This window comes from Cherax quadricarinatus, chromosome 4 (assembly GCF_038502225.1).
Source record: "Cherax quadricarinatus isolate ZL_2023a chromosome 4, ASM3850222v1, whole genome shotgun sequence".
NCBI lineage: Eukaryota > Metazoa > Arthropoda > Malacostraca > Decapoda > Parastacidae > Cherax > Cherax quadricarinatus.
Genome location: NC_091295.1, coordinates 16,136,059 through 16,163,689, shown reverse-complemented (window position 1 = coordinate 16,163,689; position 27,631 = coordinate 16,136,059). Strand labels below are relative to the sequence as shown.

At 41.0% G+C, this 27,631-nt stretch overlaps 1 protein-coding gene across 4 annotated transcripts; it reads right to left on the bottom strand.

Moving 5' to 3' along the window:
- Positions 1–1,832: 1,832 nt before the first annotated feature.
- On the bottom strand, positions 1,833–23,941 carry LOC128684250 (ficolin-1). Of its 4 annotated transcripts, XM_070094814.1 has the most exons (4): positions 22,818–22,921; positions 7,344–7,490; positions 6,305–6,949; positions 1,833–2,453 (listed from the first exon to the last, which is right to left on the bottom strand). In XM_070094814.1, exons 3-4 carry the CDS (start codon positions 6,943–6,945, stop codon positions 2,288–2,290), a joined length of 807 nt encoding a protein of 268 aa, XP_069950915.1. In that variant the 5' UTR covers positions 6,946–6,949; positions 7,344–7,490; positions 22,818–22,921; the 3' UTR covers positions 1,833–2,287. The 4 variants fall into 4 exon arrangements, with proteins under 4 accessions (XP_069950915.1, XP_069950912.1, XP_069950918.1 ...); XM_070094811.1 differs by lacking the exons at positions 7,344–7,490; positions 22,818–22,921 and adding an exon at positions 23,816–23,941; XM_070094817.1 differs by lacking the exons at positions 7,344–7,490; positions 22,818–22,921 and adding an exon at positions 23,480–23,577.
- Between the last annotated feature and the right edge of the window lie 3,690 nt (positions 23,942–27,631).

Here is a 27,631-nt window from a genome sequence, read left to right as displayed (position 1 = left end):
CAAATACTTTATTACTAAATTGCTTTTAAATACAGTGGACCCCCGGTTAACGATATTTTTTCACTCCAGAAGTATGTTCAGGTGCCAGTACTGACCGAATTTGTTCCCATAAGAAATATTGTGAAGTAGATTAGTCCATTTCAGACCCCCAAACATACACGAACAAACGCACTTACATAAATACACTTACATAATTGGTCGCATTCGGAGGTAATCGTTATGCGGGGGTCCACTGTATTATGAATGCTACAGTAAATCCAACATAACATGAGGATATGCTCCTAAAAAATTGTCATGAAGAACATGTAGAAATAATAGGTTCAGGCATCAGACACCTTGAAAAATGCCAAACAATTTTTTGTTTTTTAATATCGTGTGAAAAATTATAATTTTTTTTTCTTCGCATTCTAATTGATGTTGCTTCTTGACTTGGAGATATGGGAAGAGGTTTCATGTGGCTGTGGTTGTTTTGCATGCATAGTTGGCAGTAGTTAATGGATGTACTGCAGTGCTCAGGTACTCCATAATTCATCTGTTCTGTTCTTACTCTGCAGTACTTCATGCAGTTCATGGTAAGGCATCATGAACTCCTCCAGACCCTGCTACACAGCAGTGTTTCTACATGTGTCAGAATCCTTTACACTAAAAAATCTGCCTCTTTACCAATACATAACATGTAACTGTTCACATTACTGTGGGAATGTTAACTATTTATCTTCAGTTTTTGTCATCTTCCTTTGTCTACCTTCCTCATAACTGGAAACTGAGATTCTCCAGCATTTCTTGTGCATATTGTTCATCATCATCTAACGGTTTATTTACACCATCTCATGCATATCTTCTAAGCCTTCATGTTTCGCTCTCCTTGCCAGTCACAATTTCCCAGGCCTGATTCTTTACTGAAGGGAATCTAGGGAAATGAGTCACCACAGAAGGCAATAATGGACCCCAACCTGCATTTATAAGCGATTGGAGCACTTCATCCCACAGCACCTTTATGTGGATAAATGTAGGTAAAATATTAAATTTACACAAGGCTTAGAACTGTCATCTACTGATGTGATTAATTTTTTCATGACCTTGCGTGTGTAGTGGCACTGAAATGCTGTAATAACTTCTCGATCCAGTGGCAGAACCAAAGATATCATATTGGGTGGTAGAAATACAACCTTCACATTCGAGTCCAAAGACTGGAAGATTGAAGGATGGCTACTAGAATTATCAAGAGTGAGGAGAATTCTGAACACAAGGTTCTTTCTTGCAAGGTACATCTTGACTGGATCACTAAAATAATGCTTCAACTGTTTATAAAACAAGACTTAAGTCATCCATTCTGTCTTGTTAGACCACTAAATAACAGACAAAAGGTTTTGACCTTTTATTGCACAGTGATTCTCTGTGCAATAAATTAACAAGTTTGAACTTAAGTCACCTGTTGCATTTATACACAGAAACAATATAGACCAGTTTTTAGCTACCTTAAAACCAGCTGCACTTTTTTTTTTCATGCTAAAATACATTCTTGATGTTATATGCTTCCAACATAACCCTGTGTTCTCAGCATTGAACACTTGGCTGGGGACTGTCATCATTTTTAAAAATAATTTTTGCTAACTCAGGAGGGAAATTTTTTCCAGCAACATGACCCTCTGATACCTTCTCATTATTAAACCTTGTATGTATTATGAAGCTGACTGCCTCCTTTGCCACCCTTCATCACTCACCCTATACAGTCTTCTTCTTCTGTTCCTCTGTCACTTCCACCACAGTCTCAAAGATTCACAAAAATGTCAGTCTCCAAAAGTCCCTACTTCACCTTTACACTTTATCTCTTTTCAACCAATCAGTCTAAGTAGGTTTTACATAAGTTTGATATTTTTAACTAGTTTTTTATACACATTACACAAATAACCCACACACAGGACAGAGAAGCTTACAATCCAACTTGGACCATTTACAAAGACAAGTTCCTCTCTCCTGTGTGCTGGTTATTTGTGTATTATTCCAATCACTGTATTGCGCCTTTTTGTTCTTTCTAATTTTGAAGTTGGTGGAATACAGTTAAATATTATTTTTAAAATATATTCTCTTCCCCACATGTTGCCTTGTTACATAAGCATCTGCAGATGGTGCTACAATATTTTATTTCATATTTTTTATATGGGAATAATTAACAAATAATTGTAAAGTTTTCTACATATTACTGTACTTGGTTTCTCACATTTTTAGTAAGATTTTATCTATACAATATGTTTCTCACTTTAACCTGTGAGTAGCAAGTTAAATCTCAGTATGCTGGTCTGAGCTTCATCTCTGTCTTCTTGAGGGAGTAATGATGGCCACGAAAAGGATACCAATTGACACCATTAGCATAAGACTCATGTGCACCTCTCAGGTATTTACCATTCAGGTTGGAGGAATGACAACTGGAATACCACCAAGCTCCAAGGTAACTGAAATTAAATGACCAAAATGAGAATTTTTCTAATGATTCTATTGTAATATACCTAAATAATAATAAAAATAAAGCTAATTGTTTTCTGCAGAGAGTAATGCCACTTTCTATTTAAAATAATGTATACTCAGGGTGTCTAAATGATGGAAATACCCTAGTGGGTTTAGCACTTGGTTTTGATTATAATAATAATAAATGATAGAAAAAATTAGAATAGAAATCATCTCTCTCTTGTTCAGAACGGCTTAGCGCTTCTTTTTGATTATAATAATAATAATAATTATTTTCATATAGTCGGACTTGAGTCCTGGAAATGGGAAGTACAATGCCTGCACTTTAAAGGAGGGGTTTGGGATATTGGCAGTTTGGAGGGATATGTTGTGTATCTTTATATGTGTATGCTTCTAGACTGTTGTATTCTGAGCACCTCTGCAAAAACAGTGATAATGTGCGAGTGTGGTGAAAGTGTTGAATGATGATGAAAGTATTTTCTTTTTGGGGATTTTCTTTCTTTTTTGGGTCACCCTGCCTCGGTGGGAGACGGCCGACTTGTTGAAAAAAAAAAAAAAAAAAAATAATAATCTTGTTCAGAAAAGTAGCCCTGTATGACCCTTATGGGTTTAGCACTTAGTTATGATTATAATAATAGTTCAGAAAAAATATCCATATAATTAATTAAAAGGTGTTTTGAATTCTTTCTACAGAAGGTATTTTCATAGCTGGAAAAGAAAATTGTGCATTTCTGAAATAAAAAATTGGCTAATAGTATTGAGTTTAGGGGCTCCAATGAATTAATCCTCCTTTTATTGCTGTAACACAAGCAATTTACCCATAGCATTGAAGAAATAGTTATTTCTTGTGCATATTTTTTTTTAGGGGGCATCTTAGCAGGACTTTTAGAGTCCTGGAGGTGGGAAGTACAGTGCCTGCACTCTGAAGGAGGGGTGGAGATTGTTGCAGTTTGGAGGGCATCTGAACTGTAGTATATACATGCCTCTGGCGAGATATTAACAGATTGAATTATAGCGAAAGTATTTATTTTTTGGGTTATCCTACCTTGGTAGGAGACAGCCATTGTATTAAAAAAACATATTTTTGTAAGAAACAGAATGTATCTGGTAAAATATACCCTGGGCCAATCAGCATGCATAACTCACCAGCCCTGTGAAGTAAACACTTCAGTACTACCAACACCTAAACAATGCCTCATCAAAGGAATGAGCACAAGTTGACCTTTTATATCATAATTCACAGTCTTTAATGGACAAGGAAAATGTGCATTACAACTAAGCAATGTAAATGTGACTATAAATGATAATTAATGGGTTAGGTTCGGTTGGATTTAGATTAGGTTGGGTTGGGTAAGGATGAGTTTAGCTAAGTTAAGTTAGGTTGCTTGTATCAGAAATATGTACACCAATAGTTGGAAGCATAATAGTTTCAAAATATTCCACATAAAGGTAGCAAGAATGAGGGATGGGGATAAGCTCAACAACACCAAATGTTTAAGAACAGTAATTTAATTGAGAAGAAAGTGACACACAATACACATTTATGTATGCAAAACAACCATAGGGGGGAGTTGAATGATAGCTCTAGGCCTTTAGTGTTGCAATCAGCATATCAGAAGCTTGCAGTGTTGCAGGAAAGAGGAGGTCCAAGCAAATATGATCACAGGGAGCACCTTTGCAAAGTCACTCCCTGTGATTGTATCATTCAACTCCCGTGGTTGTTTCGCTTCTTGTATCACTTATTTGCGATTTTTGCATAATATTTATGTACATTCACTACTTTCCCTACCATGCATAAGTTGTCAAGAAAAACGTTATTGTATCTCTTGTGCTCCACTCCCTCTGTATCTGTGATCATCAGTTTCTCGACTCTGAAATTTTCATTCATTGAAGTTCATTCTCTCGTCTTGGCCTTACTCCTAATTACATAAACTCTTTCTACTTTCCTGCTAAATGAACCTTCTCTTCAAAACTATACTTTGCCTTTCCTGTATAGTATTTATATTTTTCATTTACAAACATCTTAACCCTTTCAGGGTTTTGGACATACTAGTAGGGCTTATGCACCAAGGTTATTGACGTACTAGAACGCCTAAATTCTAGTGCCTTCATATCTAGCGAGAGAAAGCTGGCAGGCCTACATATGAAAGGATGGGTCTGTGTGGTCAGTGTGCGCAGTATAAAGAAAATCCTGCAGCACACACTGTGTAATGAGAAAAAAAAACTTTGACCGTGTTTTTAGATTAAAATAGTGACTGCACTGTATTTTTGTATGGTATTTATGGTTGTATTCTAGTTTTCCTGGTCTTATTTTATAAAATGGAAGACATATTACAGAAATTGAGATGATTTTGATTGGTTTCACAATGAAAAATACCTTGAAATTGAGCTCAAAGTAGCAGAAATGTTCGATTTTTACCAAAGTTCGAAAGTAAACAGATCATGTCAAGCGTCCAATACACATCAACTGGTGAGTCTAATATTCTTTCACAAGTGTGCTGATATTATTTATACCATTTCTACATTAATGCAGTAGTCTGCATAACAGTAAATCTTCTGTTTTTTTGTGAGAATAAAAATTCAAAGCGGAAAGCAAAAGAAATGTAAGAGGGGCCTGGGGACGTGACTAACGAACAGAGAACTTGTTATTTTAGTGCCAGGAATGTCTGTCTTGTTTATTCTGGGCCCTATTTGGAAATTGGCATCTTCTGAAATTTGTGTGAAATTGGCAAAATTGCCAATTTCTAACCACTTTGTTGGATAGTTGAAATTGGTAAATGGGTGGTTTCTTGTACTCATTCGATAGAAAAAATGGAGTTCTAGCAAATAATTATGATTTTTGTCGACTAGTACACAGGAATTGGCCGAAAATAGGGCTCAAAGTGGGCAAAATCACCGATGCGTGAACATCGTCGAGACCGTTAACTTCATGAGAGCATAATTCCATAAATTTTCCATCAAATTTCATACTTTTGGTGTCATTGTGATCGGCAAAAGATTCTCTATCATTTCATAAGAAATTTTTTTTTTTTTTTCCTAAAAATTTTTGACCCCGAGAACGAGTTTAGGAGAGGGTCTCTCAACCCTGAAAGGGTTAATAGGCCTCTGTGCAGTGGATAGTCAACTTTGATTCATCATATACACTGTAGCAATCTGGTTCAAATACGTCCCACTGATACTTCCGGTTCCCTTAATGGAGACGAAGGGATGCTGGTGAGAGGCTCTAAATCTAAGGAACTGAACTTATCCCTCCCCTTCCTTGGATCAAACTTGATTGCCTCCTATTCCTTAGGTGCTGTATAACTCCTATGGGTTTAACCCTTCCTACCAGTTAAAATTAATAAATTATATTTCTGGTATTTTCTCTATTTCCTGTATCTCTTACCCTCTCCAGTACATTAGTGAAAGTGTCTGCTGCCTTTCTTACAGATTAAAAATAACAATAGAAGTCCTCATCTTGCTGTTAGAGACAATAAGTATCCTATAAGCTGCTTCACTGTCAAAATGATCCATCACTTTTAGCTTTACAGATGCTGTTTTGTTGAACTGGCCCTTATACACATTATTTCTAATATGCATCTTAAACCTGACTATATGTTTGCTGATGCCTATCTTTATATGTCTGTCAAATGTTCAAATCTTCAGAAGATGTGATGACACAAACTTGGCTCTTTCCTCATCTCTTTTTGATGTGTCTTCTGGCCTTTTCTTCACCTGACATTTTTTTCTCTATTTTCTCCTCAGCTTTACCTCACCTATATTCTTGTTATCTTACATTGTCTCTCTGTCAGTTATTTATGAAGTAATGCCTAGAGACACAATAGATTATTTTTCCTACCTTACAGCACAGCTTCCTGAGTAAGTATCAAGGTCATTATCCTTAGTAGAAAACTTTTGGGTGTTGACCCCACTGAAGCCATCACCAGCATCTCCAGTATAGCCATTAACCTCCACCTTGAATGAGGAGCTCCTGTCATGGACATAGAAGAATTGGTACTCTGCCCAGCGAGTGACATTGTCAAAGTCTGCCAGCTCGAAACGTATTTGGTTGAATGTTTGATCAGTAAGGGCATGGATGTGGTCAAGGCCAAGCCAGAACTCGCCAGAAAGATTGCCAAAACCCAAAGCATATTCCATCCAGGTGCGGTAAAAGTCTTCATGTGGGAGTACATCTTCTCGACGCTGGATAACAGTCCAGCCTCCTCCATTATTGTCCATATCACAGTAGACACGGACAGGGCGTTTGGGACAGCAGTCATATGGATAGATGGTGTACACACCACTAGTTTTGTGGCCATGCTCTTGCAGTTCACGGCAGTTCCGGTCTTGGAAGCCAAGTCCTGGCCACAGAGCCTCAAGAAATTTACTGTCCAGAGTGGTGTCAGCATTGGGAGTGTCATCTGCTGCCACCATCAGCAACACACTCCAAGCACCCACTATCACCAGCATCCACTGTAGCCCATCCATCTTCCACTTCATGAACCTAAAATTAATGATCAGAAAATTACTATTTTGTTACCATTCTGTGGAAACTTTTTTTTAAATTATATCCATAGTTAAGTAATTTATTAACCCGTAAACGGTCAAAACTTTAAACATTTGAAAGTATGCAAAAAAAGTAGATCTTTTTGTTTTTCTACATTTGAAAATGTGTAAAAAACTGATCTACTTTTTTTTTTTTGTTATATTTGAAAATATGTAAAAAAAACTTAGATCTACTTTTGTAGCACTACACATGTGAACGTAGATCTGCTTGGACCGTTTACGGGTTAATGGTTAACAAATTTGTGTCTTGAAATTTTTACTTTAGACTTTTTACCTTCAGTTGTAAGGTTATTAACAAGTGTATGAACGTTGAACAGTAGACTTGCACTAACCCAACCAGTCCTTAACTAACAGATGGGGTTCAATTGTTGCACAATAGAGAGGTATCCCCTGCATTCCATAACACCAGCCTCCTGTCCCTCAATGTATGCAAGAAGCATAGTAGGAGCTGGTCAGTTCTCCCAAGAGGAGGCCAACACCTTTAAGAGGCACAGGAGCTTTAGTTCAACATAAGAAGCCTAGCACAAAACTTAATGTCCTCAAGACCCAGGAGCTGTATATTAACTCAGGCACTGTTAAAATATGGGATAAATCAGACAAAAGTAGGAGTTTAATATCCCATAGAATTTTCAACATTTTTCACTAACTGTGATATGCAATTCACAAGGGATATTATTATTATGGGGGACCGCTAAACCCATAGGGATTATACAGCGCCTGTGGAGGGGGACATGGAAGGCATTCAGGCTCAATTCAGGGAACTGGAGCACTGATCCAATTCCCTAGATCAAGAGCCCCTCACTAGCATCAAAGAACCTCCCTTGATGGGCAAGTGATAATAACAGCTATACCAGAAGGAAACTTTGAAGTTGCCATAGCTGATGAACCCTTGCTGGAATCCTTGATGATATTCTCATTACCTTATTAACTGATGTTTCCCAGCTCAGACTGACACATTTCAGTACTTTGTATGGACTATGACAGGGAAACAGTTAGCTTTTACTTCCACTGTATCATTTAGAATAGGGAAGCAGCATCCTGCTAATGTATACAATTTTGCTAAATAAAAAAAAGTTGGATACATAATTATTTTAATACAACTGAGAAAATGGCATCTACAAAGCCCAATAAAATTCAGAACTTTCAACCCTGGCAGCGCTGTATAGCCCTTGTGGCTTAGTGCTTCTTTTTGATTATAATAATAATAATTTCAACCCTGGTGAACCAGGGTTGAAAGTTTAAAACTGATATGGTATAAACCTTGGTAATAAATACCGACAAGTTGGTTTAGAAAAACACGTAAGCAAACACTATGACATATTTATTAGAAAACGTTTCGGTCCTGGGACCTTGATCACTTCTAACATACAGAGGTAGAAAGACTATACAGGCAGAGAGTGAGGTGTGATGCACGTGACCTGAGGAATGTCATAAGAACATAAGAATGAAGGAACACTGTAGAAGGCCTACTGGCCCATGCGAGGCAGGTTCTTATCAAAACACCCCTCAAGGAAGGTTCCTTGATGTTGGTGAGGGGCTCTTGATTTAGGGAATTGGATCTGTGCTCCAGTTCCCCGAATTAAGTCTGAATGCCTTCAACATCCCCCCCCCCCAGGTGCTGTATAATCCTCCGGGTTTAGCGCTTCCCCCTTGATTATAATAATAATAATAATCTTATCAAAACAACCTCTACCTATGATGAGGACGGGTAGACGATGAAATCATGTGACTCCTGTGTTGTTGGGTTGGTGGTGCTTAAGTATCATGTATGCCAATGTTTTTGAAATTTTGTAGTTTCCAGTGTTGTGTTCTATAGTGTCGGTGACGGCGATTAGTGAGGCTTCTAGGCACCGTCGGCATCTGAGGTCTGGTTCGGTGAGAACGAGTTGTGCCTCATTCCAGTTCATCAAATGTCCCGTGGAGTCTCTGTGGAGGACACCTTACATCGTCTCTGTTAGAGGCATTTCGATGCCTCTATGAATGAGCATCGAAATGCCTCTAACAGAGATGATGTAAGGTACGCCTGTGTCCTCCACAGAGACTCCACGGGACATTTGACGAACTGGAATGAGGCACAACTCGTTCCCACCGAACCAGACCTCAGACGCTGACGGTGCCTAGAAGCCTCACTAATCGCCGTCACCGACACTATAGAACGCAACACTGGAAACTACAAAATTTAAAAAATATTGGCATACATGATACTTAAGCACCACCAACCCAACAACACAGGAGTCACATGATTTCATAGTCTACCCGTCCTCATCATAGGCAGAGGTTGTTTTGATAAGGACCTGCCTCGCATGGGCCAGTAGGCCTTCTATAGTGTTCCTCCATTCTTATGTTCTTATGTTCTTATGACATTCCTCAGGTGACGTGCGTCACACCTCACTCTCCGCCTATATATATAATGTCTTTCTACCTCTGTATGTTAGAAGTGATCAAGGTCCCAGGACCGAAACGTTTTCTAATAAATGTGTCATAGTGTTTGCTTACATGTCTTTCTAAACCAAAACTGATATAAAAGGAATTCTCAAGTTATCACACTGAAGCCAATATCCCAGTTTGCTAGAGGAAATTTAAAAATTACCCCAACAGCCCAAAATGAATCCAAACTTTCTACTGAGTATGATATACCCTTGTTCAGAGTTTGAAACTGTATGACCCTTTAAAGATTAGCATTTAAATTGCTTATAATATTAGCTGATCATATTAGGAATTATCAAGTTATTGTGTGGCAATCAATATGCCAAATTGTTTATTAAAAATGGAACTGTGGTGCTTATACAGCCCAGTAACAATGCAAATATTCATTTGAGCAAAATACAACAGTGCTGAAAGTTGGAAACCAAACAGAACGGCATTCTCCAATTATAAGCTCTGTAATGCGATTTTACCTCATATGTGCTCTGTACACACTTCAGAAGACTAGGTAAGGAAGATAGGTCAAGATAAATTAATCATCCTGCTTTGTGTGTCAGTCTGTGATTGAAATGCCATTTTCTGCATGCAGCTTGGAGAAATAATTGCTTGTCAGTAATCTCTCTGATTATTTTAAGATCTTGTGTAACAATTTAGTACAATATTTGTGTCAGGAAATACTGAGGTGAAATATATTTGTTTCCTACGTATGTTAAAACAGATTGTTGACAGTGCGAACATTATTGTGAATGTTAACATGATTTGGATTAACAGGGTTATTGACACATCAGGATTAAATATAATTTGTCTAAGCAGGATATGTCTGATTTGGGAGGTACTTTTCAACTATATTTTTGAAGCAGGTGACTTTCCCCATCTTCTAGGAATTTCAAATTTTAGAGCCCTTTATTTACATGAAATTCCTGTATAGGGAAAGTCAAACATGCAGTACATTAAGGAGATACTTATTTCTTGTATTATGTATGTGTTCTGTTGCAGCTCTCCAGGAAGAATCGGAGTGCTCAGTTGAAATTCATTCTGAATGTCCTGTATATGTAGAATGTAAGTGTGGGTTTGTTGTATCTTCAGTAAGTCTGAGATTTTTGAATAGTGGGGGAGGGGGGCAGTTTGGAACTTGAATGGGTGATTATTCTAAGACCTGATTTCTGTTGGGTGACAATAGATTTTAGGTAACTTCTTGTAGTAGATCCCCCAGCACAAATTCCACAAGTGATGTGAAGATAGATTAGAGAGTACATAGTACCAAGTGAGTATTTTTGTTTGAAGAACAAAGTAGTGTACAGTGGTACCTTGACGTACGAGTGCCCCAACTTACGAGTTTTCAGAGTTACGAGCCGTCGCTCAGTTGTTTTTGCTTCGAATTGCAAGTCAAAATCTGAGTTACGAGCGAGATACACCACCACTAGTTGGTGGCGTATCTGAAGTCAAATCCAACTCTGTACCCAGAGGAATGTCAGGTACTTTGTCCCATCCCACATGCTCTTCCAAGACATAACTGGAAGGATAATACTCCCACACTAATCCCAGATTGTAGTGAGGCACCTCGTCCCTTGTTTGGTTCTTGTGTAAATCTGGGAAAGAGGTAACCTCCATTTCAACACTCAGAGTTTTTCCAGAAACATTAAGGAAGGCCTCTGTGGTATTTACCTGCCTTGCGGAGGTTCCTTCAGTGGGTGGAGTAGTGATGGTGGTGAGTGGAATAGTGATGGTGGTGAGTGGAATAGCGATAGTGGTGGGTGGAGTAGTGATGGTGGTGGGTGGAGTAGTGATAATGGTGGGTGGAGTAGCGAGGGTGGTGAGTAGAATAGTGATAGTGGTGGGTGGAGTAGTGATGGTGGTGGGTGAAGTAGTAATGGTGGTGGGTAGTGATAATGGTGGGTGGAGTAGTGATAATAGTGGGTGGAGTAGTGAGGGTAGTGGGTGTAGTAGAGATGGTTGTGGGTGGAGAAGTGATGGTGGTGGGTGTAGTAGAGATGGTTGTGGGTGAAGAAGTGATGGTGGTGGGTGTAGTGAGGGTGGTGGGTGGAGTAGTGAAGGTGGTGGGTGGAGTAGTGATGGTGGTGGGTGTAGTGAGGGTGGTGGGTGTAGTGAGGGTGGTGGGTGGAGTAGTGAAGGTGGTGGGTGGAGCAGTGAAGGTGGTGGGTGGAGCAGTGAAGGTGGTGGGTGGAGTAGTGAAGGTGGTGGGTGGAGCAGTGAAGGTGGTGGGTGGAGCAGTGAAGGTAGTGGGTGGAGCAGTGAAGGTGGTGGGTGGAGCAGTGAAGGTGGTGGGTGGAGTAGTGAAGGTGGTGGGTGGAGTAGTGAAGGTGGTGGGTGGAGCAGTGAAGGTGGTGGGTGGAGCAGTGAAGGTGGGTGGAGCAGTGAAGGTGGTGGGTGGAGCAGTGAAGGTGGTGGGTGGAGCAGTGAAGGTGGTGGGTGGAGCAGTGATGGTGGTGGGTGGAGCAGTGAAGGTGGTGGGTGGAGCAGTGATGGTGGTGGGTGGAGCAGTGAAGGTGGTGGGTGGAGCAGTGAAGGTGGTGGGTGGAGCAGTGAAGGTGGTGGGTGGAGCAGTGAAGGTGGTGGGTGGAGCAGTGATGGTGGTGCCTATCTTTTCCAGCCTCCACCTCCACCAGCATCTTCCATCAGCCCAAGTTGTCTAATCTCCAAGGTAAATACACTTTATAAAACCAATTTATTTCTTTACATTCTCTTTTATTATGTTTTTATACAATATTTCTTATTTATAAATACATTTTTCTTATCTAAAAATCCATAAAAAAAACTGGGGTGGTTTTTTGGGGGGCTGGAACAGATTAATGGCATTTCAATTAATTTCAGTGAGGAAAACTGATTTGATATACGAGCAAATTGAGTTACGAGCTGTATCATGAAACGAATTAAACCTGTAAGTCAAGGTACCACTGTATTTGCAATAGAATGTCCACAGTTTTGTAAATTTTCTTAGATATGTGTTGGATGTGAGGTGCAGGCAATTTACTATCCCCTCAAGGGAGGTTCCTTGGCACTGGTGAGGGGCTCTTGATCTAAGGAATTGGATCTATGCCCAAATTCCCTGAATTAAGCCTGAATACCTTCCATCCCCTTCCCCCCCCCCACATGCGCTGTATAATCCTACGGGTTTAGCGTGTCCCCATGCTTATAATAATTTTCCTTACTATGTGCAAATTATTTTTTTGTTGAAATGGGTATTTTTATCTTTATTCCCAAACAATGTGTGGAAGGTCTAGTCAATATTGTTGGTTGCCATCCAGGCAGAAATTTTTACGATGTCCTCGTTCACTGTGTTATTGAGGACAACAGCATCAAGATTTGATGTGACGTTTGTTGTGTTACCTGCAAACTGGACTGGTTTAGGTTTGTGGGAGTCATCTGATTTGTCAGAGAAATAGATGAGGAATAATAGTAGGCCAAGGATGCTACCCTGAGGCAATCCTATGTTGATAGTTTGTGCTAATGAGGCACTAGTATCACCGTCACACATTGACACCTGTTGGTGAGGTAGGAGTATGTCCTCTGATACCATAATGCTCTGTGTGATACATGGTTTAAAACTGACACGTTGAAGATTGAGACACTTATGCAACATATGGGAATCTTTATTGAAGAAACGTTTCACCACACAGTGGCTTCATCAGTCCATTCTGTTGCATAAGTGTCTCAATCTTCATAATGCTCTAGTTTCAGAGGGAAGATGTGGTTTACAGTGGCAAGCGCTTTTCTTAATCCGACAAAAAGAGGTCCATTGGATATTCTTTGTTTTCTAGAGTTGAATAGACTGAATAGAGTGTATCACCTTAATAGCATCATTGGCACTTTTTCCCGGCCTCAACCAGAACTGGTTAAGAATATTATGTTAAGTAAAAAACTTCATATCGTTTATATACGTATATCTTTTCCAATTTTTTTTATACCGTTTTTCATTTCTTGAAACCTGATGGCATAATATAGTTGTTTAGATTTCTAATTATTCAATTTACTGTGCCTTCCTCACAGTGAGACAGTAATTGTTCAATTTACTGTCTTACTGTGAGTGAGACAGGGTAGATCAACTTACTGTGAGTGAGACAGGTGTGGTTCAACTTACTGTGAGTGAGACAGGTGTGGTTCAGCTTACTGTGAGTGAGACAAGTATGGTTCAACTTACTGTGACTGAGACAGGTGTGGTTCAACTTACTGTGAGTGAGACAGGTTATTATAATCCAGGAGTCCCAAAGGCCTGTTATCCTGGGTGTAAAGGGAGCAAAATAAACACAGCAGAAAAACTTTTGACTTGTATTATCTGTCACCAATTTAGAACAGAATTATGTACACTATATACACTATGTACAACAATAGGTATTAGTGCACTCCACGGTAAGCAAGGCAGAATAGAAGCCACTAGAGAGCAGACTGTGCTTCAACCAGCTCTAGAATGGGAATGACAAGGGCAGACAGGTGAGTGGTACCCACAACACTTCTGCGATTGCCAAAACCATCTTCTCATTGGCTGGAACCTGGGTACTGGTTCAACGATGGGGCCCCATCGTTAACCCTTAGCACCTGGTTCACTGGTTGGGGGAGATAGCCTTTCAATGAGGGTGTGTACGTGCGCCGAATAAAGGTTACGTACTCTTTGCATGCCACACAGGTGTTGTTTAACTCACTGTGAGACACGTGTGGTTCAACTCGCTGTGAGTCAGACAGGGTAGATCAACTTAGTGTGAGCGAGACAGGTGTGGTTTAACTTACTGTGAGTGAGACAGGTGTGGTTGAATTTACTGTGAGTGAGACAGGCATGGTTGAACTTATTGTGAGACAGGTGTGGTTCAACTTACTGTGAGACAGGTGTGGTTCAACTTACTGTGAGTGAGACAGGTGTTATTTAACTGACTGTGGGACAGGTGTGGTTCAACTTACTGTGAGATGTGGTTCAACTTAGTGAGACAGGTGTAGTTCAACTTACTGTGATTGAGACAGGTGTGGTTCAACTTACTGACTGAGACAGGTGTAGTTCACCTTACTGTGAGTGAGACAGGTGTGGTTCAACTTACTGTGAGACAGGTGTGGTTCAACTTAATGTGAATGAGACAGGTGTGGTTCAACTTACTGTGAATGAGACAGGTGTGGTTCAACTTACTGTGAGTGAGACAAGTGTGGTTCAACTTAGTGTAACACAGGTGTGGTTCAGCTTACTGTGAGACAGGTGAGGTTCAACTTACTGTGAGTGAGACAGGTGTCGTTCAACTTATTGTAACACAGGTGTGGTTCAGCTTACTGTGAGTGAGACAGGTGTGGTTCAACTTACTGTAAGACAGGTGTGGTTCAACTTACTGTGAGTGAGACAGGTGTGGTTGAATTTACTGTGAGTGAGACAGGCATGGTTGAACTTATTGTGAGACAGGTGTGGTTCAACTTACTGTGAGACAGGTGTGGTTCAACTTACTGTGAGTGAGACAGGTGTTATTTAACTGACTGTGGGACAGGTGTGGTTCAACTTACTGTGAGATGTGGTTCAACTTAGTGAGACAGGTGTAGTTCAACTTACTGTGATTGAGACAGGTGTGGTTCAACTTACTGACTGAGACAGGTGTGGTTCACCGTACTGTGAGCGAGACAGGTGTGGTTCAACTTACTGTGAGACAGGTGTGGTTCAACTTACTGTGAATGAGACAGGTGTGGTTCAACTTACTGTGAATGAGACAGGTGTGGTTCAACTTACTGTGAGTGAGACAAGTGTGGTTCAACTTAGTGTAACACAGGTGTGGTTCAGCTTACTGTGAGTGAGACAGGTGTCGTTCAACTTACTGTAAGACAGGTGTGGTTCAACTTACTGTAAGACAGGTGTGGTTCAACTTACTGTGAGACAGGTGTCGTTCAACTTATTGTAACACAGGTGTGGTTCAGCTTACTGTGAGTGAGACAGGTGTGGTTCAACTTACTGTAAGACAGGTGTGGTTCAACTTACTGTAAGACAGGTGTGGTTCAACTTACTGTGAGACAGGTGTCGTTCAACTTATTGTAACACAGGTGTGGTTCAGCTTACTGTGAGTGAGACAGGTGTGGTTCAACTTACTGTAAGACAGGTGTGGTTCAACTTACTGTAAGACAGGTGTGGTTCAACTTACTGTGAGACAGGTGAGGTTTAACTCACTGTGAGACAGGTGTGGTTCAACTTACTGTGAATGAGACAGGTGTGGTTCAACTTACTGTGAATGAGACAGGTGTGGTTCAACTTACTGTGAGTGAGACAAGTGTGGTTCAACTTAGTGTAACACAGGTGTGGTTCAGCTTACTGTGAGTGAGACAGGTGTCGTTCAACTTACTGTAAGACAGGTGTGGTTCAACTTACTGTGAGACAGGTGTCGTTCAACTTATTGTAACTCAGGTGTGGTTCAGCTTACTGTGAGTGAGACAGGTGTGGTTCAACTTACTGTAAGACAGGTGTGGTTCAACTTACTGTAAGACAGGTGTGGTTCAACTTACTGTGAGACAGGTGTCGTTCAACTTATTGTAACACAGGTGTGGTTCAGCTTACTGTGAGTGAGACAGGTGTGGTTCAACTTACTGTAAGACAGGTGTGGTTCAACTTACTGTAAGACAGGTGTGGTTCAACTTACTGTGAGACAGGTGAGGTTTAACTCACTGTGAGACAGGTGTGGTTCAACTTACTGTGAGAGACGTGTGGTTCAACTTACTGTGAGTGAGACAGGTGTTGTTTAACTCACTGTGAGACAGGTGTGGTTCAACTTACTGTGAGACAGGTATGGTTCAACTTACTGTAAGACAGGTGTGGTTCAACTTACTGTAAGACAGGTGTGGTTCAACTTATTGTGAGTGAGACAGGTGTTGTTTAACTCACTGTGAGACAGGTGTGGTTCAACTTACTGTAACACAGGTGTGGTTCAGCTTACTGTGAGTGAGACAGGTGTGGTTGAACTGAGACAGGCGAGGTTCAACTTACTGTGAGTGAGACGTGTGGTTCAACTTATTGTGAGACAGGTATGGTTCAACTTACTGTAAGACAGGTGTGGTTCAACTTACTGTAAGACAGGTGTGGTTCAACTTATTGTGAGTGAGACAGGTGTGGTTCAACTTACTGGGAGTGAGACAGGTGTGGTTCAACTTACTGTGATTGAAACAGGTGTGGTTCAACTTACTGAGTGAAACAGGTGTGGTTCACCTTACTGTGAGACAGGTGTGGTTCAACTTACTGTGAGACAGGTGTGGTTCAACTTACTGAGTGAGACAGGTGTGGTTCAACTTACTGTAACACAGGTGTGGTTCAGCTTACTGTGAGTGAGACAGGTGTGGTTCAACTTACTGTGAGACATGTGGTTCAACTTACTGTGAGACCTGTGGTTCAACGTACTGTGAGACATGTGGTTCAACTTACTGTGAGACAGGTATGGTTCAACTTACTGTAAGACAGGTGTGGTTCAACTTACTGTGAGACAGGTGTGGTTCAACTTAGCGAGACAGTTGTGGTTCACCTTACTGTGAGACACGTGTGGTTCAACTTACTGTAACACAGGTGTGGCTCAGCTTACTGTGAGTGAGACAGGTGTGGTTCAACTTACTGTAACACAGGTGTGGCTCAGCTTACTGTGATTGAGACAGGTGTGGCTGAACTGAGACAGGCGAGGTTCAACTTACTGAGTGAGACAGTTGTGGTTCAACTTACTGTAACACAGGTGTGGTTCAGCTTACTGTGGGTGAGACAGGTGTGGCTGAACTGAGACAGGCGAGGTTCAACTTACTGTGAGTGATACAGGTGTGGTTTAACTTACTGTGAGTGATACAGGTGTGGTTTAACTTACTGTGAGTGATACAGGTGTGGTTCAACTTACTGTGAGTGAGACAGGTGTGGTTCAGCTTACTGTGAGTGAGACAGGTGTGGTTCAGCTTACTGTGACTCACACACTCACACTCAGTGTCAGTGTGTGTGTGTGTGTGTGTGTGTGTGTGTGTGTGTGTACTCACCTATTTGTGGTTGCAGGGGTCGAGTCCTAGCTCCTGGCCCCGCCTCTTCACCGGTTGCTACTAGACCCTCTCTCTCCCCGCTCCATGAGCTTTATCAAACCTCGTCTTAAAACTGTGTATGGTTCCTGCCTCCACTACGTCATTTTCTAGGCTATTCCACTGCCTTACAACTCTATGACTGAAGAAATACTTCCTACTATCTCTCTGACTCATTTGTGTCTTCAACTTCCAATTGTGGCCTCTTGTTTCTGTGTCCCCTCCCTGGAACATCCTGTCCTTGTCCACCTTGTCTATTCCACGCAGTATTTTATATGTCGTTATCATGTCTCCCCTGACCCTCCTGTCCTCCAGTGTCGTCAGGCCGATTTCCCTTAATCTTTCTTCATAGGACATTCCCCTTAGCTCTGGAACTAACCTTGTTGCAAACCTTTGTACTTTCTCTAGTTTCTTGACGTGCTTTATCAAGTGCGGGTTCCAAACAGGTGCTGCATACTCCAGTATGGGCCTGACATACACGGTGTACAGTGTCTTGAATGATTCCTTACTAAGGTGTCGGAATGCTGTTCTCAGGTTTGCCAGGCGCCCATATGCTGCAGCAGTTATCTGATTGATGTGTGCTTCCGGAGACATGCTCGGTGTTATACTCACCCCAAGATCTTTCTCCTTGAGTGAGGTTTGCAGTCTTTGGCCACCTAGCCTATACTCTGTCTGTGGTCTTCTGTGCCCTTCCCCTATCTTCATGACTTTGCATTTGGCAGGATTAAATTCGAGAAGCCATTTGCTGGACCAGGTGTCCAGTCTGTCCAGGTCTCTTTGAAGTCCTGCCTGGTCCTCATCAGATTTAATTCTCCTCATTAACTTCACATCATCTGCAAACAGGGACACTTCTGAGTCTAACCCTTCCGTCATGTCGTTCACATATACCAAAAATAGCACTGGTCCTAGGACCGACCCCTGTGGGACCCCGCTCGTCACAGGTGCCCACTGTGATACATCATTACGTACCATGACTCGTTGTTGCCTCCCTGTCAGGTATTCTCTGATCCATTGCAGTGCCCTTCCTGTTATATGCGCCTGATGCTCTAGCTTCTGCACTAATCTCTTGTGAGGAACTGTGTCAAAGGCCTTCTTGCAGTCCAAGAAGATGCAATCAACCCACCCCTCTCTCTCTTGTCTTACTTCTGTTATTTTATCATAAAACTCCAGAAGGTTTGTGACACAGGATTTGCCTTCCGTGAATCCGTGCTGGTTGGCATTTATACTCCTGTTCCGTTCCAGGTGCTCCACCACTCTCCTCCTGATAATCTTCTCCATAATTTTGCATACTATACACGTCAATGACACAGGTCTATAGTTTAGTGCCTCTTTTCTGTCTCCTTTTTTGAAAATGGGAACTACATTTGCTGTCTTCCATACCTCAGGTAGTTGCCCAGTTTCCAGGGATGTGTTGAAGATTGTGGTAAGTGGTACGCACAACATATCTGCTCCCTCTCTAAGGACCCATGGAGAGATGTTGTCCGGTCCCATTGCCTTTGAGGTATCGATGTCCCTTAGCAGTTTCTTCACCTCCTCCTCATCTGTATGTATGTCGTCCAACACTTGTTGGTGTATTCCTTGTTGGTGTCCCCATCTGGTCTGTCCCCCCAGAGTCCTTCCTGTCTCTACTGTAAATACTTCCTTAAATCTCGTGTTGAGCTCCTCACATACCTCTTGATCGTTTCTTGTGAGTTCCCCACCTTCTTTCCTCAGCCTTATCACCTGGTCCTTGACTGTTGTCTTCTTCCTAATGTGGCTATACAGCAGTTTCGGGTCAGATTTGACTTTCGATGCTATGTCGTTTTCATACTGTCTCTGGGCCTCCCTCCTTATCTGCGCATACTCGTTTCTGGCTCTTCTACTAATCTCCTTGTTTTCCTGGGTCCTATGCCTCCTGTACCTTTTCCATTCTCTGTTGCACTTAGCTTTTGCCTCCCTACACCTTCGGGTAAACCAAGGACTCGTCTTGGTCTTCCTATTATTTCTGTTTCCCTTGGGAACAAAACTTTCCTCTGCCTCTGTGTGTGTGTGTGTGTGTGTGTGTGTGTGTGTGTGTGTGTGTGTGTGTGTGTGTGTGTGTGTGTGTGTGTGTGTGTGTGTGTGTGTGTGTGACTCAACAATCAATATTTGCACCAATAACTCACTACAGTTGTGACCGGGTGTGGAAGTATGAATTGCTCATTACACTATAATTTGTTCATGATTGTAGCCATGTATAAACGTAAGTAACCATTCTTACAGAATTCATTACCTTTGTAACTTGTGAGCTCATTACCTTTGTACCTAGTTCAGCTATCAAAACTTTGGAGGCCCAGTACTTGGACCCATTACGTACCTCCTCTCCTTACGCCTTCCTCTTTGTATTGGACTGATGAAGCCACTGTGTGGCGAAACGTTTCCTGAATAAAGATTCCCATATGCTGCATAATTAATAATATGCTGCATAAGTGTCTCAATCTTCAACTTGTCGGTTTTTCAAACCATTCATCACAACTGTCAGACACTGCAGCATCATGGGATCTTGTTACAAAGAATTCTTCAACACTTGTTCAACCTTTGGACGAAGACCTACTTCGACTAGTGGATGTTACCACTATGACCCCGCCTCCACCTGCTTCACCTCACCTCACTACAGTATATAAGCCACGTCTACGGCCCTATGCTGTACATTCTACAAGATTGATGGACTGAACACATCGACTCCAGGCTGAGGGACTGATTACCTCATACTCCTCCTCTCCTTACGCCTTCCTCTTTGTATTGGACTGATGAAGCCACTGTGTGGCGAAACGTTTCCTGAATAAAGATTCCCATATGCTGCATAAGTGTCTCAATCTTCAACTTGTCGGTTTTTCAAACCATTCATCACACACATTACGTACCTCTGTAATCTGTAAATACCTTTGTAACTTGTCATGATTGTGACCAGACCTACCTGGAGTTCATTACCTTTGTAAATTGTGATTTCATTACCTTTGTAAATTGTGAGTTCATTACCTCTGTAACTTGTTCAGCTATCAAAACTTTGGAGTCCAGTCCCTGGACCAATTATGTACCTCTGTAATCTTTTGACTACCGCCCACAGGATGGGTATGGGGTGCATAATAAACATATTAAATTAAACTAACTTACTGTGAGTGAGACAGGTGTGGTTCAACTTACTGGGATTGAGACAGGTGTGGTTCAACTTACTGTGAGTGAGACAGGTGCTGTTTAACTCACTGTGAGACAGGTGTGGTTCAACTCACTGTGAGACAGGGTAGATCAACTTACTGTGAGTGAGACAGGTGTGGTTCAACTTACTGTGAGTGAGACAGGTGTTTAGCTCACTGTGAGACAGGTGTGGTTCAACTTACTGTGAGACAGATGTGGTTCAACTTACTGTGAGACAGGTGTTTACCCGGAGTTTACCTGGAGAGAGTTCCGGGGGTCAACGCCCCCGCGGCCCGGTCTGTGACCAGGCCTCCTGATGGATCAGAGCCTGATCAACCAAGCTGTTGCTGCTGGCTGCACGCAAGCCAACGTACGAGCCACAGCCCGGCTGATCAGGAACTGACTTTAGGTGCTTGTCCAGTGCCAGCTTGAAGACTGCCAGGGGTCTGTTGGTAATCCCCCTTATGTGTGCTGGGAGGCAGTTGAACAGTCTCGGGCCCCTGACACTTATTGTATGGTCTCTTAACGTGCTAGTGACACCCCTGCTTTTCATTGGGGGGATGTTGCATCGTCTGCCAAGTCTTTTGCTTTCATAGTGAGTGATTTTCGTGTGCAAGTTCGGTACTAGTCCCTCTAGGATTTTCCAGGTGTATGTAGTTCAACGTACTGTGAGACATGTGGTTCAACTTACTGTAAGACAGGTGTTTACCTGGAGGTTCAACTTACTGTGAGTGAGACATGTGGTTCAACTTACTGTGATTGAGACGTGTGGTTCAACTGAGTGAGACAGGTGTGGTTCACCTTACTGTGAGTGAGACAGGTGTGGTTCAACTTACTGTGAGACAGGTGTGGTTCAACTTAATGTGAGACAGGTGTGGTTCAACTTACTGTGAGACAGATGTGGTTCAACTTACTGTGAGACAGGTGTAGTTCAACGTACTGTGAGACATGTGGTTCAACTTACTGTGAGACAGGTATGGTTCAACTTACTGTAAGACAGGTGTGGTTCAACTTATTGTGAGTGAGACAAGTGTGGTTCAACTTATTGTGAGTGAGACAGGTGTGGTTCAACTTACTGTGATTGAGACAGGTGTGGTTCACCTTACTGTGAGTGAGACAGGTGTGGTTCAACTTACTGTGAGACATATGTTCAACTTACTGTGATTGAAACAGGTGTGGTTCACCTTACTGTGAGTGAGACAGGTGTGGTTCAACTTACTGTGAGTGAGATGTGTGGTTCAACTTTCTGTTAGTGAGACAGGTGTGGTTAAGCTTACTGTGAGTGAGACAGGTGTGGTTCAACTTACTGTGAGTGAGACAGGTGTGGTTCAGCTTACTGTGAGTGACAGGTGTGGTTCAACTTACTGTGAGTGACAGGTGTGGTTCAACTTACTGAGTGAGACAGGTGTTATTTAACTGAGACAGGTGTGGTTCAACTTACCGTGAGTGAGACAGGTGTGGTTCAACTTACTGTAACACAGGTGTGGTTCAGCTTACTGTGAGTGAGACAGGTGTGGTTTATCTTACTGTGAAACAGGTGTGCTTCAACTTACTGTAAGTGACAGGTGTGGTTCAACTTACTGTGACACAGGTTTGGTTCAACTTACTGTGAGACAGGTGTGGTTCAACTTACTGTGAGACAGGTGTGGTTCAACTTACTGTGACAGGTGTGGTTCAACTTACTGTAACAGGTGTGGTTCAGCTTACTGTGAGTGAGACAGGTGTGGTTCAACTTAATGTGAGACAGGTGTGGACCAACTTACTGTAAGACAGGTGTGGTTCAACTTACTGTGAGACAGGTGAGGTTCAACTTATTGTGAGTGAGACAGGTGTGGTTCAACTTACTGTGAGTGAGACAGGTGTGGTTCAACTTATTGTGAGTGAGACAGGTGTGGTTCAACTTACTGTAACACAGGTGTGGTTCAGCTTACTGTGAGTGAGACAGGTGTGGTTCATCTTACTCTGAAACTGGTGTGGTTCAACTTACTGTGAGTGAGACAGGTGTGGTTCAACTTACTGTGAGTGAGACAGGTGTGGTTCAACTTACTGTGAGTGAGACAGGTTTGGTTCAACTTACTGTGAGTGAGACAGGTGTGGTTCAACTTACTGTAACACAGGTGTGGTTCAGCTTACTGTGAGTGAGACAGGTGTGGTTCATCTTACTGTGAAACTGGTGTGGTTCAACTTACTGTGAGTGAGACAGGTGTGGTTCAACTTACTGTGAGAGAGTCAGAAGCGGTTCAACAAACTGAGAATGAGTCTGGTGGTCCAATGAGCGCTCAAGTACGGAGGTCAGATATAATGTGGAGTGGCATCACTGGTGTTCTCATGTCCCTAATGCCCCAGCGTAGCCTCGCCTCCCTCCAGCCTTCCCCAGGCTTTCATGGCCGTGAAATTCCACCGGAAGTGTGTATCAGTACACCCCGGAAGTGTGTATCAGTACACCAGTATCTCTCACTTTGACCTTGCCGGTATTCCCTCCCATCCCCTTCTGAGTACCTCCTTCCATTCCTTTAATCTAAAATTATTTTTAATTCTTCTGATTTTGTTCTTTTATTACTCAAATCAGATCAGATACTTTTGAAATGAGAGTTTACTTTGCGGCACGTAATTATAATAATAATATCTTTATTTACAGAAGTACATGTACAAAGTATACAGGCCTAGCTGACATCAGTGACAATCTACTATATAGAAAGTCGCTTTTGGGAAATTTGTCTGGGCTGCCTCCTTTTAAGCTGCTCCCCTGGCAGTCCTGTTGACACAGACACTCGGAGACTAATCCTCTCAGAGCTCACAAGTGGCTTATAGGACACATTTCCATATAGCTGAACTTGCAAGAAATTCCCTTCTGCATGCACGACCAAAAGGGTTAACTTACTTAGTGGAGAAGAATGTGTCTTCCAACCTCCCTTAGCCTTAGTCCCTCTGGCCTCTCCCCTTCTAGTCACCACGTGCAGTCAGATTTAATTCCTGCAATATTCAGTCGCTATTAGTGACCTGCCTGCACCTCAGAAATTCCTGATTCCAAGGGGGTGTATATCCCCTAGTATAATTATTCAGTAAGAGACACTAGCTTCTAAGCTTGCACTTAAAGAGGGGACGCCAGTACGTACTGGTCTATGGGCGCCCGACTGCACAAAGACCCACAGTTCAACTCGCAATTTTCCCCAGAAACCGGACAGAATACTGAGAAAGAAGGGAGATCTTGTCTTACTGTAATGGGCCTGACGGAGGAGGGCATCTACAGTGCTTCGAGGTGCCTCCATCAGATTTCCCCAGGTCTAGAATGTAGACATGTGGGGGCGTTGTCCTGCTGTTCACGGCACTTATTCTGATGGTGTCTAGTCATAGGAGGAAGAGCTAGCGTCTCGAAGACCCGCGCCTCGTCGTTCAAGCTTGGGCTGCCAGTTCTCCCTTGCTAATATAACCTAGTGTTTGCCTATATTTATGGCCTATTCCTACCTATGTTAAGATCTTAGGTCTACATTATTAATATCTGCAGTTGCTTCAATAATCCTAATATTGGTTACTAACAGTATAAACCTACCTACACCTTTACTTATTTATGTCTTTGCAAATAGTACACTGAGATTTTGCATTTACAATAATGGGTTGCAATGCAAAGAGAGCCTCTGTTGTGCTTAGGCATTATGGGCCGGCTTAACATTATTGGCTTACAAACTACTTAACACTAAGAATTATGTCATAACTGTACAGTAGAATATTAATTATATCATAGTTGTACAGTAGATTACTAATTATAAGTGAATCTAATTTATATAAGACAAAAGATATATTCGTATGTTTAAAAAATGCTTTTATGAAAACAGTGATTCAATTATATTCCTGTCAACAATAGATAAAAGGTTCAAAGTAATTGTTGAAATTATGATGTGGGAATAACATAAGTGAGTATGTGTGCACTGAGTATTTAGCATTTAGTCTAAATCTATCTACTAAGATGTACAGTCCAACTACCTCCTCAAACCCATGTGTTCGTTCTGGGGTGTATGTGAGGGCCTCAGACGGTCTATCCGTGGAATTTTAGGGCCTCCATACGGCCTATTTACCCTGTGGAACTTAAGACTGAATAAGTTCCCACACGCTTGTTATGCTGAGTATTTCCCACAAATCCAGAAATGAATAGAGTATAGATTCACCCATGATAACTCAGGTATGATTATTCCTGACAATATCAAGGACTACATCGTTGCTCTAGAAAATGAAATCAAAGATATCAAAGCAACACTCGAGCGACGAGAATCCAAGATAACCAACCTCGAGAACAAGATCCAAAACCTTGAAGAGAAGATTACATCGGGAAGTGTTGACACAGAAAATACTCTAAAAGCAGCTATAGCCAGTCACACTGAGCAAATAACAACAATAAATATGAAGGTTGAAGAAGCAATCAAGGACTGGAATCAGAACATGCACACTCGACTAAATGAATACCTTGATTTCCAAGACGACAAAACTGAACAAGATAAGTTGTCTGATGCAGTTATAATAAACAGTCCACACATTCCTAGTGACATAACACAAGCACAGTGCAAAGAAACTGCTATCAGGATAATACAGAACCACGTACAAGTCATCGTGCAAAACAATGAAATCAAAGAAACACGTTTGCTAGGAAAACCAGGAAGTAAACACAGTATAATGATCAGACTTCATTCATACGATAAAAGAAAGGACCTAATTAAATCAGCAATTACAATGAAAAATGGAGTGTACATAAATGAGTGTCTAACAAAAAAACGTCAAAACCTTCTGTTCAGGCTGAGAAAACTTAAACAGGAAAACAAAATACATCAGTGTTTCACGCGAGATGGGAAAATACTAGTAAGGAAAACATCAACAGGACAACAATATACCATCTCAAACGAACATGATTTCTCTACCTTCCTTAGAAAAGCTGACATTTCTGTAACAGATTAGATAAGTGCCCTTAATACATATATACGTGTGGTGCATATAGTGTACGTTACTATTATATTGTGCATTATTATTTTTATTATTTTTCATCACTAGCTAATGCCAACTACCTCCAATACTCTATACTTCTTTCTTACTGCTATTAATTGCTCATAATTTTAAATTACAAGTCAAATCTTACTCCAAATTAATAATATTCATTATTCTTACCTGTCCATTTAATTTTGTTTATCACTACTTGTTTTTTAGTCACTTTTCATTGTGTATGCAATTAGTATATATTCCAATTACTTTTTTGCAAGTACCAAAACTATCTTTTGCTAGCTAGTACCAACTACCTCATTTTTTTTTACTTTTTATTGTGCAATAAACTGCTCAATTTATTTAATATTACAAATCAAATCCTACTCCTAAACCAATATTATTTCATAGTGACCATCTGTCCATTTAACTTTGTTTACCACTACGTACTTAATTTTAGTCCCTTATATATTTTCTCCTTTATTTTAGCTTTATATAACTACCCTAGTTTATATATTCACAATTGTTAAAATAATCAAGGTGCTATTCTCAGGTGCTAAAGTAGAATAAGTTCACAATTTTGCCATTATATTCCAAAGCTCATTTATTTGATTACCACTTTATTGTTCACCACAACTTATATTAGTCCCTTTTATATTATAATTTTATACTATAATTCTAACTTTAAAGAATTACCTTTATAGTACTACCTACTATCATATTCCCAAGCTCCATTATTTGATCATCACTTTATTTGTATTAGTCCCTTTTATATTGTCTCCTTTATTTTAGCTTAAAAAAAAAAAAAAAAAAAACTACCTTAGCTCATTATTTTACATTTGTTAAATAATTCAGGTGCTATTTTTTAGCTTAAGACTATTTACCTTGTTTTATACTTAATTCTAACTATAGATTCACTACAAATCTTATGATTACAAGCATTGATCCTGATACCAACCTCTTATTTAATGACTTAAATGAATCAAACAGTTACTGTAATTACTACACTGCAGAACAATCAAAGGCACTTCTCAGTGCCAACAACAACATAACTATCTTTAACTACAATATCAGATCTTTAAGCAAGCATTACGATGACCTCATAGCATTACTAAATTCCTTACATGCCAATATGTCCATCATTACACTAACTGAAACCTGGCTAAAGCCTGATAGTACAGATGTCTATGCCATTCCTGGTTACACAGCCATACACAACTGTAGGCCAGACCAACAAGGGGGTGGCACAGCCATATACTACTCAGACCAACTAGAATGTATCACTAATACTTGCACAAGGGATGAACATGGGGAATATATAATTGCCAAATTCAAATCCAAATACCTACAAAAACCTCTCACATTGATAAACATCTACAGAGTTCCACAGTCAAACATTAGCCAATTTAGTCAAAACCTAGGAAGTATGATAACTGATGCACGCATGAACAAAGATCACTTACTACTCTCAGGTGACTTCAATATAAATCTCCTGCAAGACCAGGACCCACACGTTACTGAATTCACAAACACAATGAGTAACTGTATGTTGCTACCAACAGTAACAAAACCTACAAGAGTTACAGAGACTAGTGTTTCCCTACTTGACCACATCTGGACCAACACCATATCCCCTTTAAAATCAGGCATAATTACAGATAATACCACAGACCACTACCCTACTTTCCTCATAACAACTCTTGGTAAACTACCCCAAGACACTACTAAAGTCACCTTCAGACTTCACAATGAGGCAGCCATTAATAACTTCACAACAGCAGTAGCAAACATTGACTGGCACACTGAGCTAGAAATCTATACAGATATTGACGAATGTATTAATAATTTTATAAAAAAGACCCAATACCTCTATAACAAGCACTGCCCTAAAAAAACTAAACAGATGACAGCTAAGAGACTGAACAGTCCCTGGCTAACACCCAGCATTCTCAAATCCATAAATACAAAACACCAATATGAAAAACAGTACAGAATGGGTCACATAACCAGAGACCAAACAAAACGTTACTCGTCAATCCTAACCAGCCTGATAAGAAGGGCAAAAAAATTG

Bases quoted from the DNA above. Each gene is read 5' to 3' on its own strand.
- LOC128684250 (XM_070094811.1), bottom strand. From the start codon at position 6,945: ATGAAGTGGAAGATGGATGGGCTACAGTGGATGCTGGTGATAGTGGGT. The intron at 2,454-6,304 runs GTAGGAAAAATA...ATTTAATTTCAG, and splicing joins TCAGGAAGCTGTGCTGTAAG to TTACCTTGGAGCTTGGTGGT.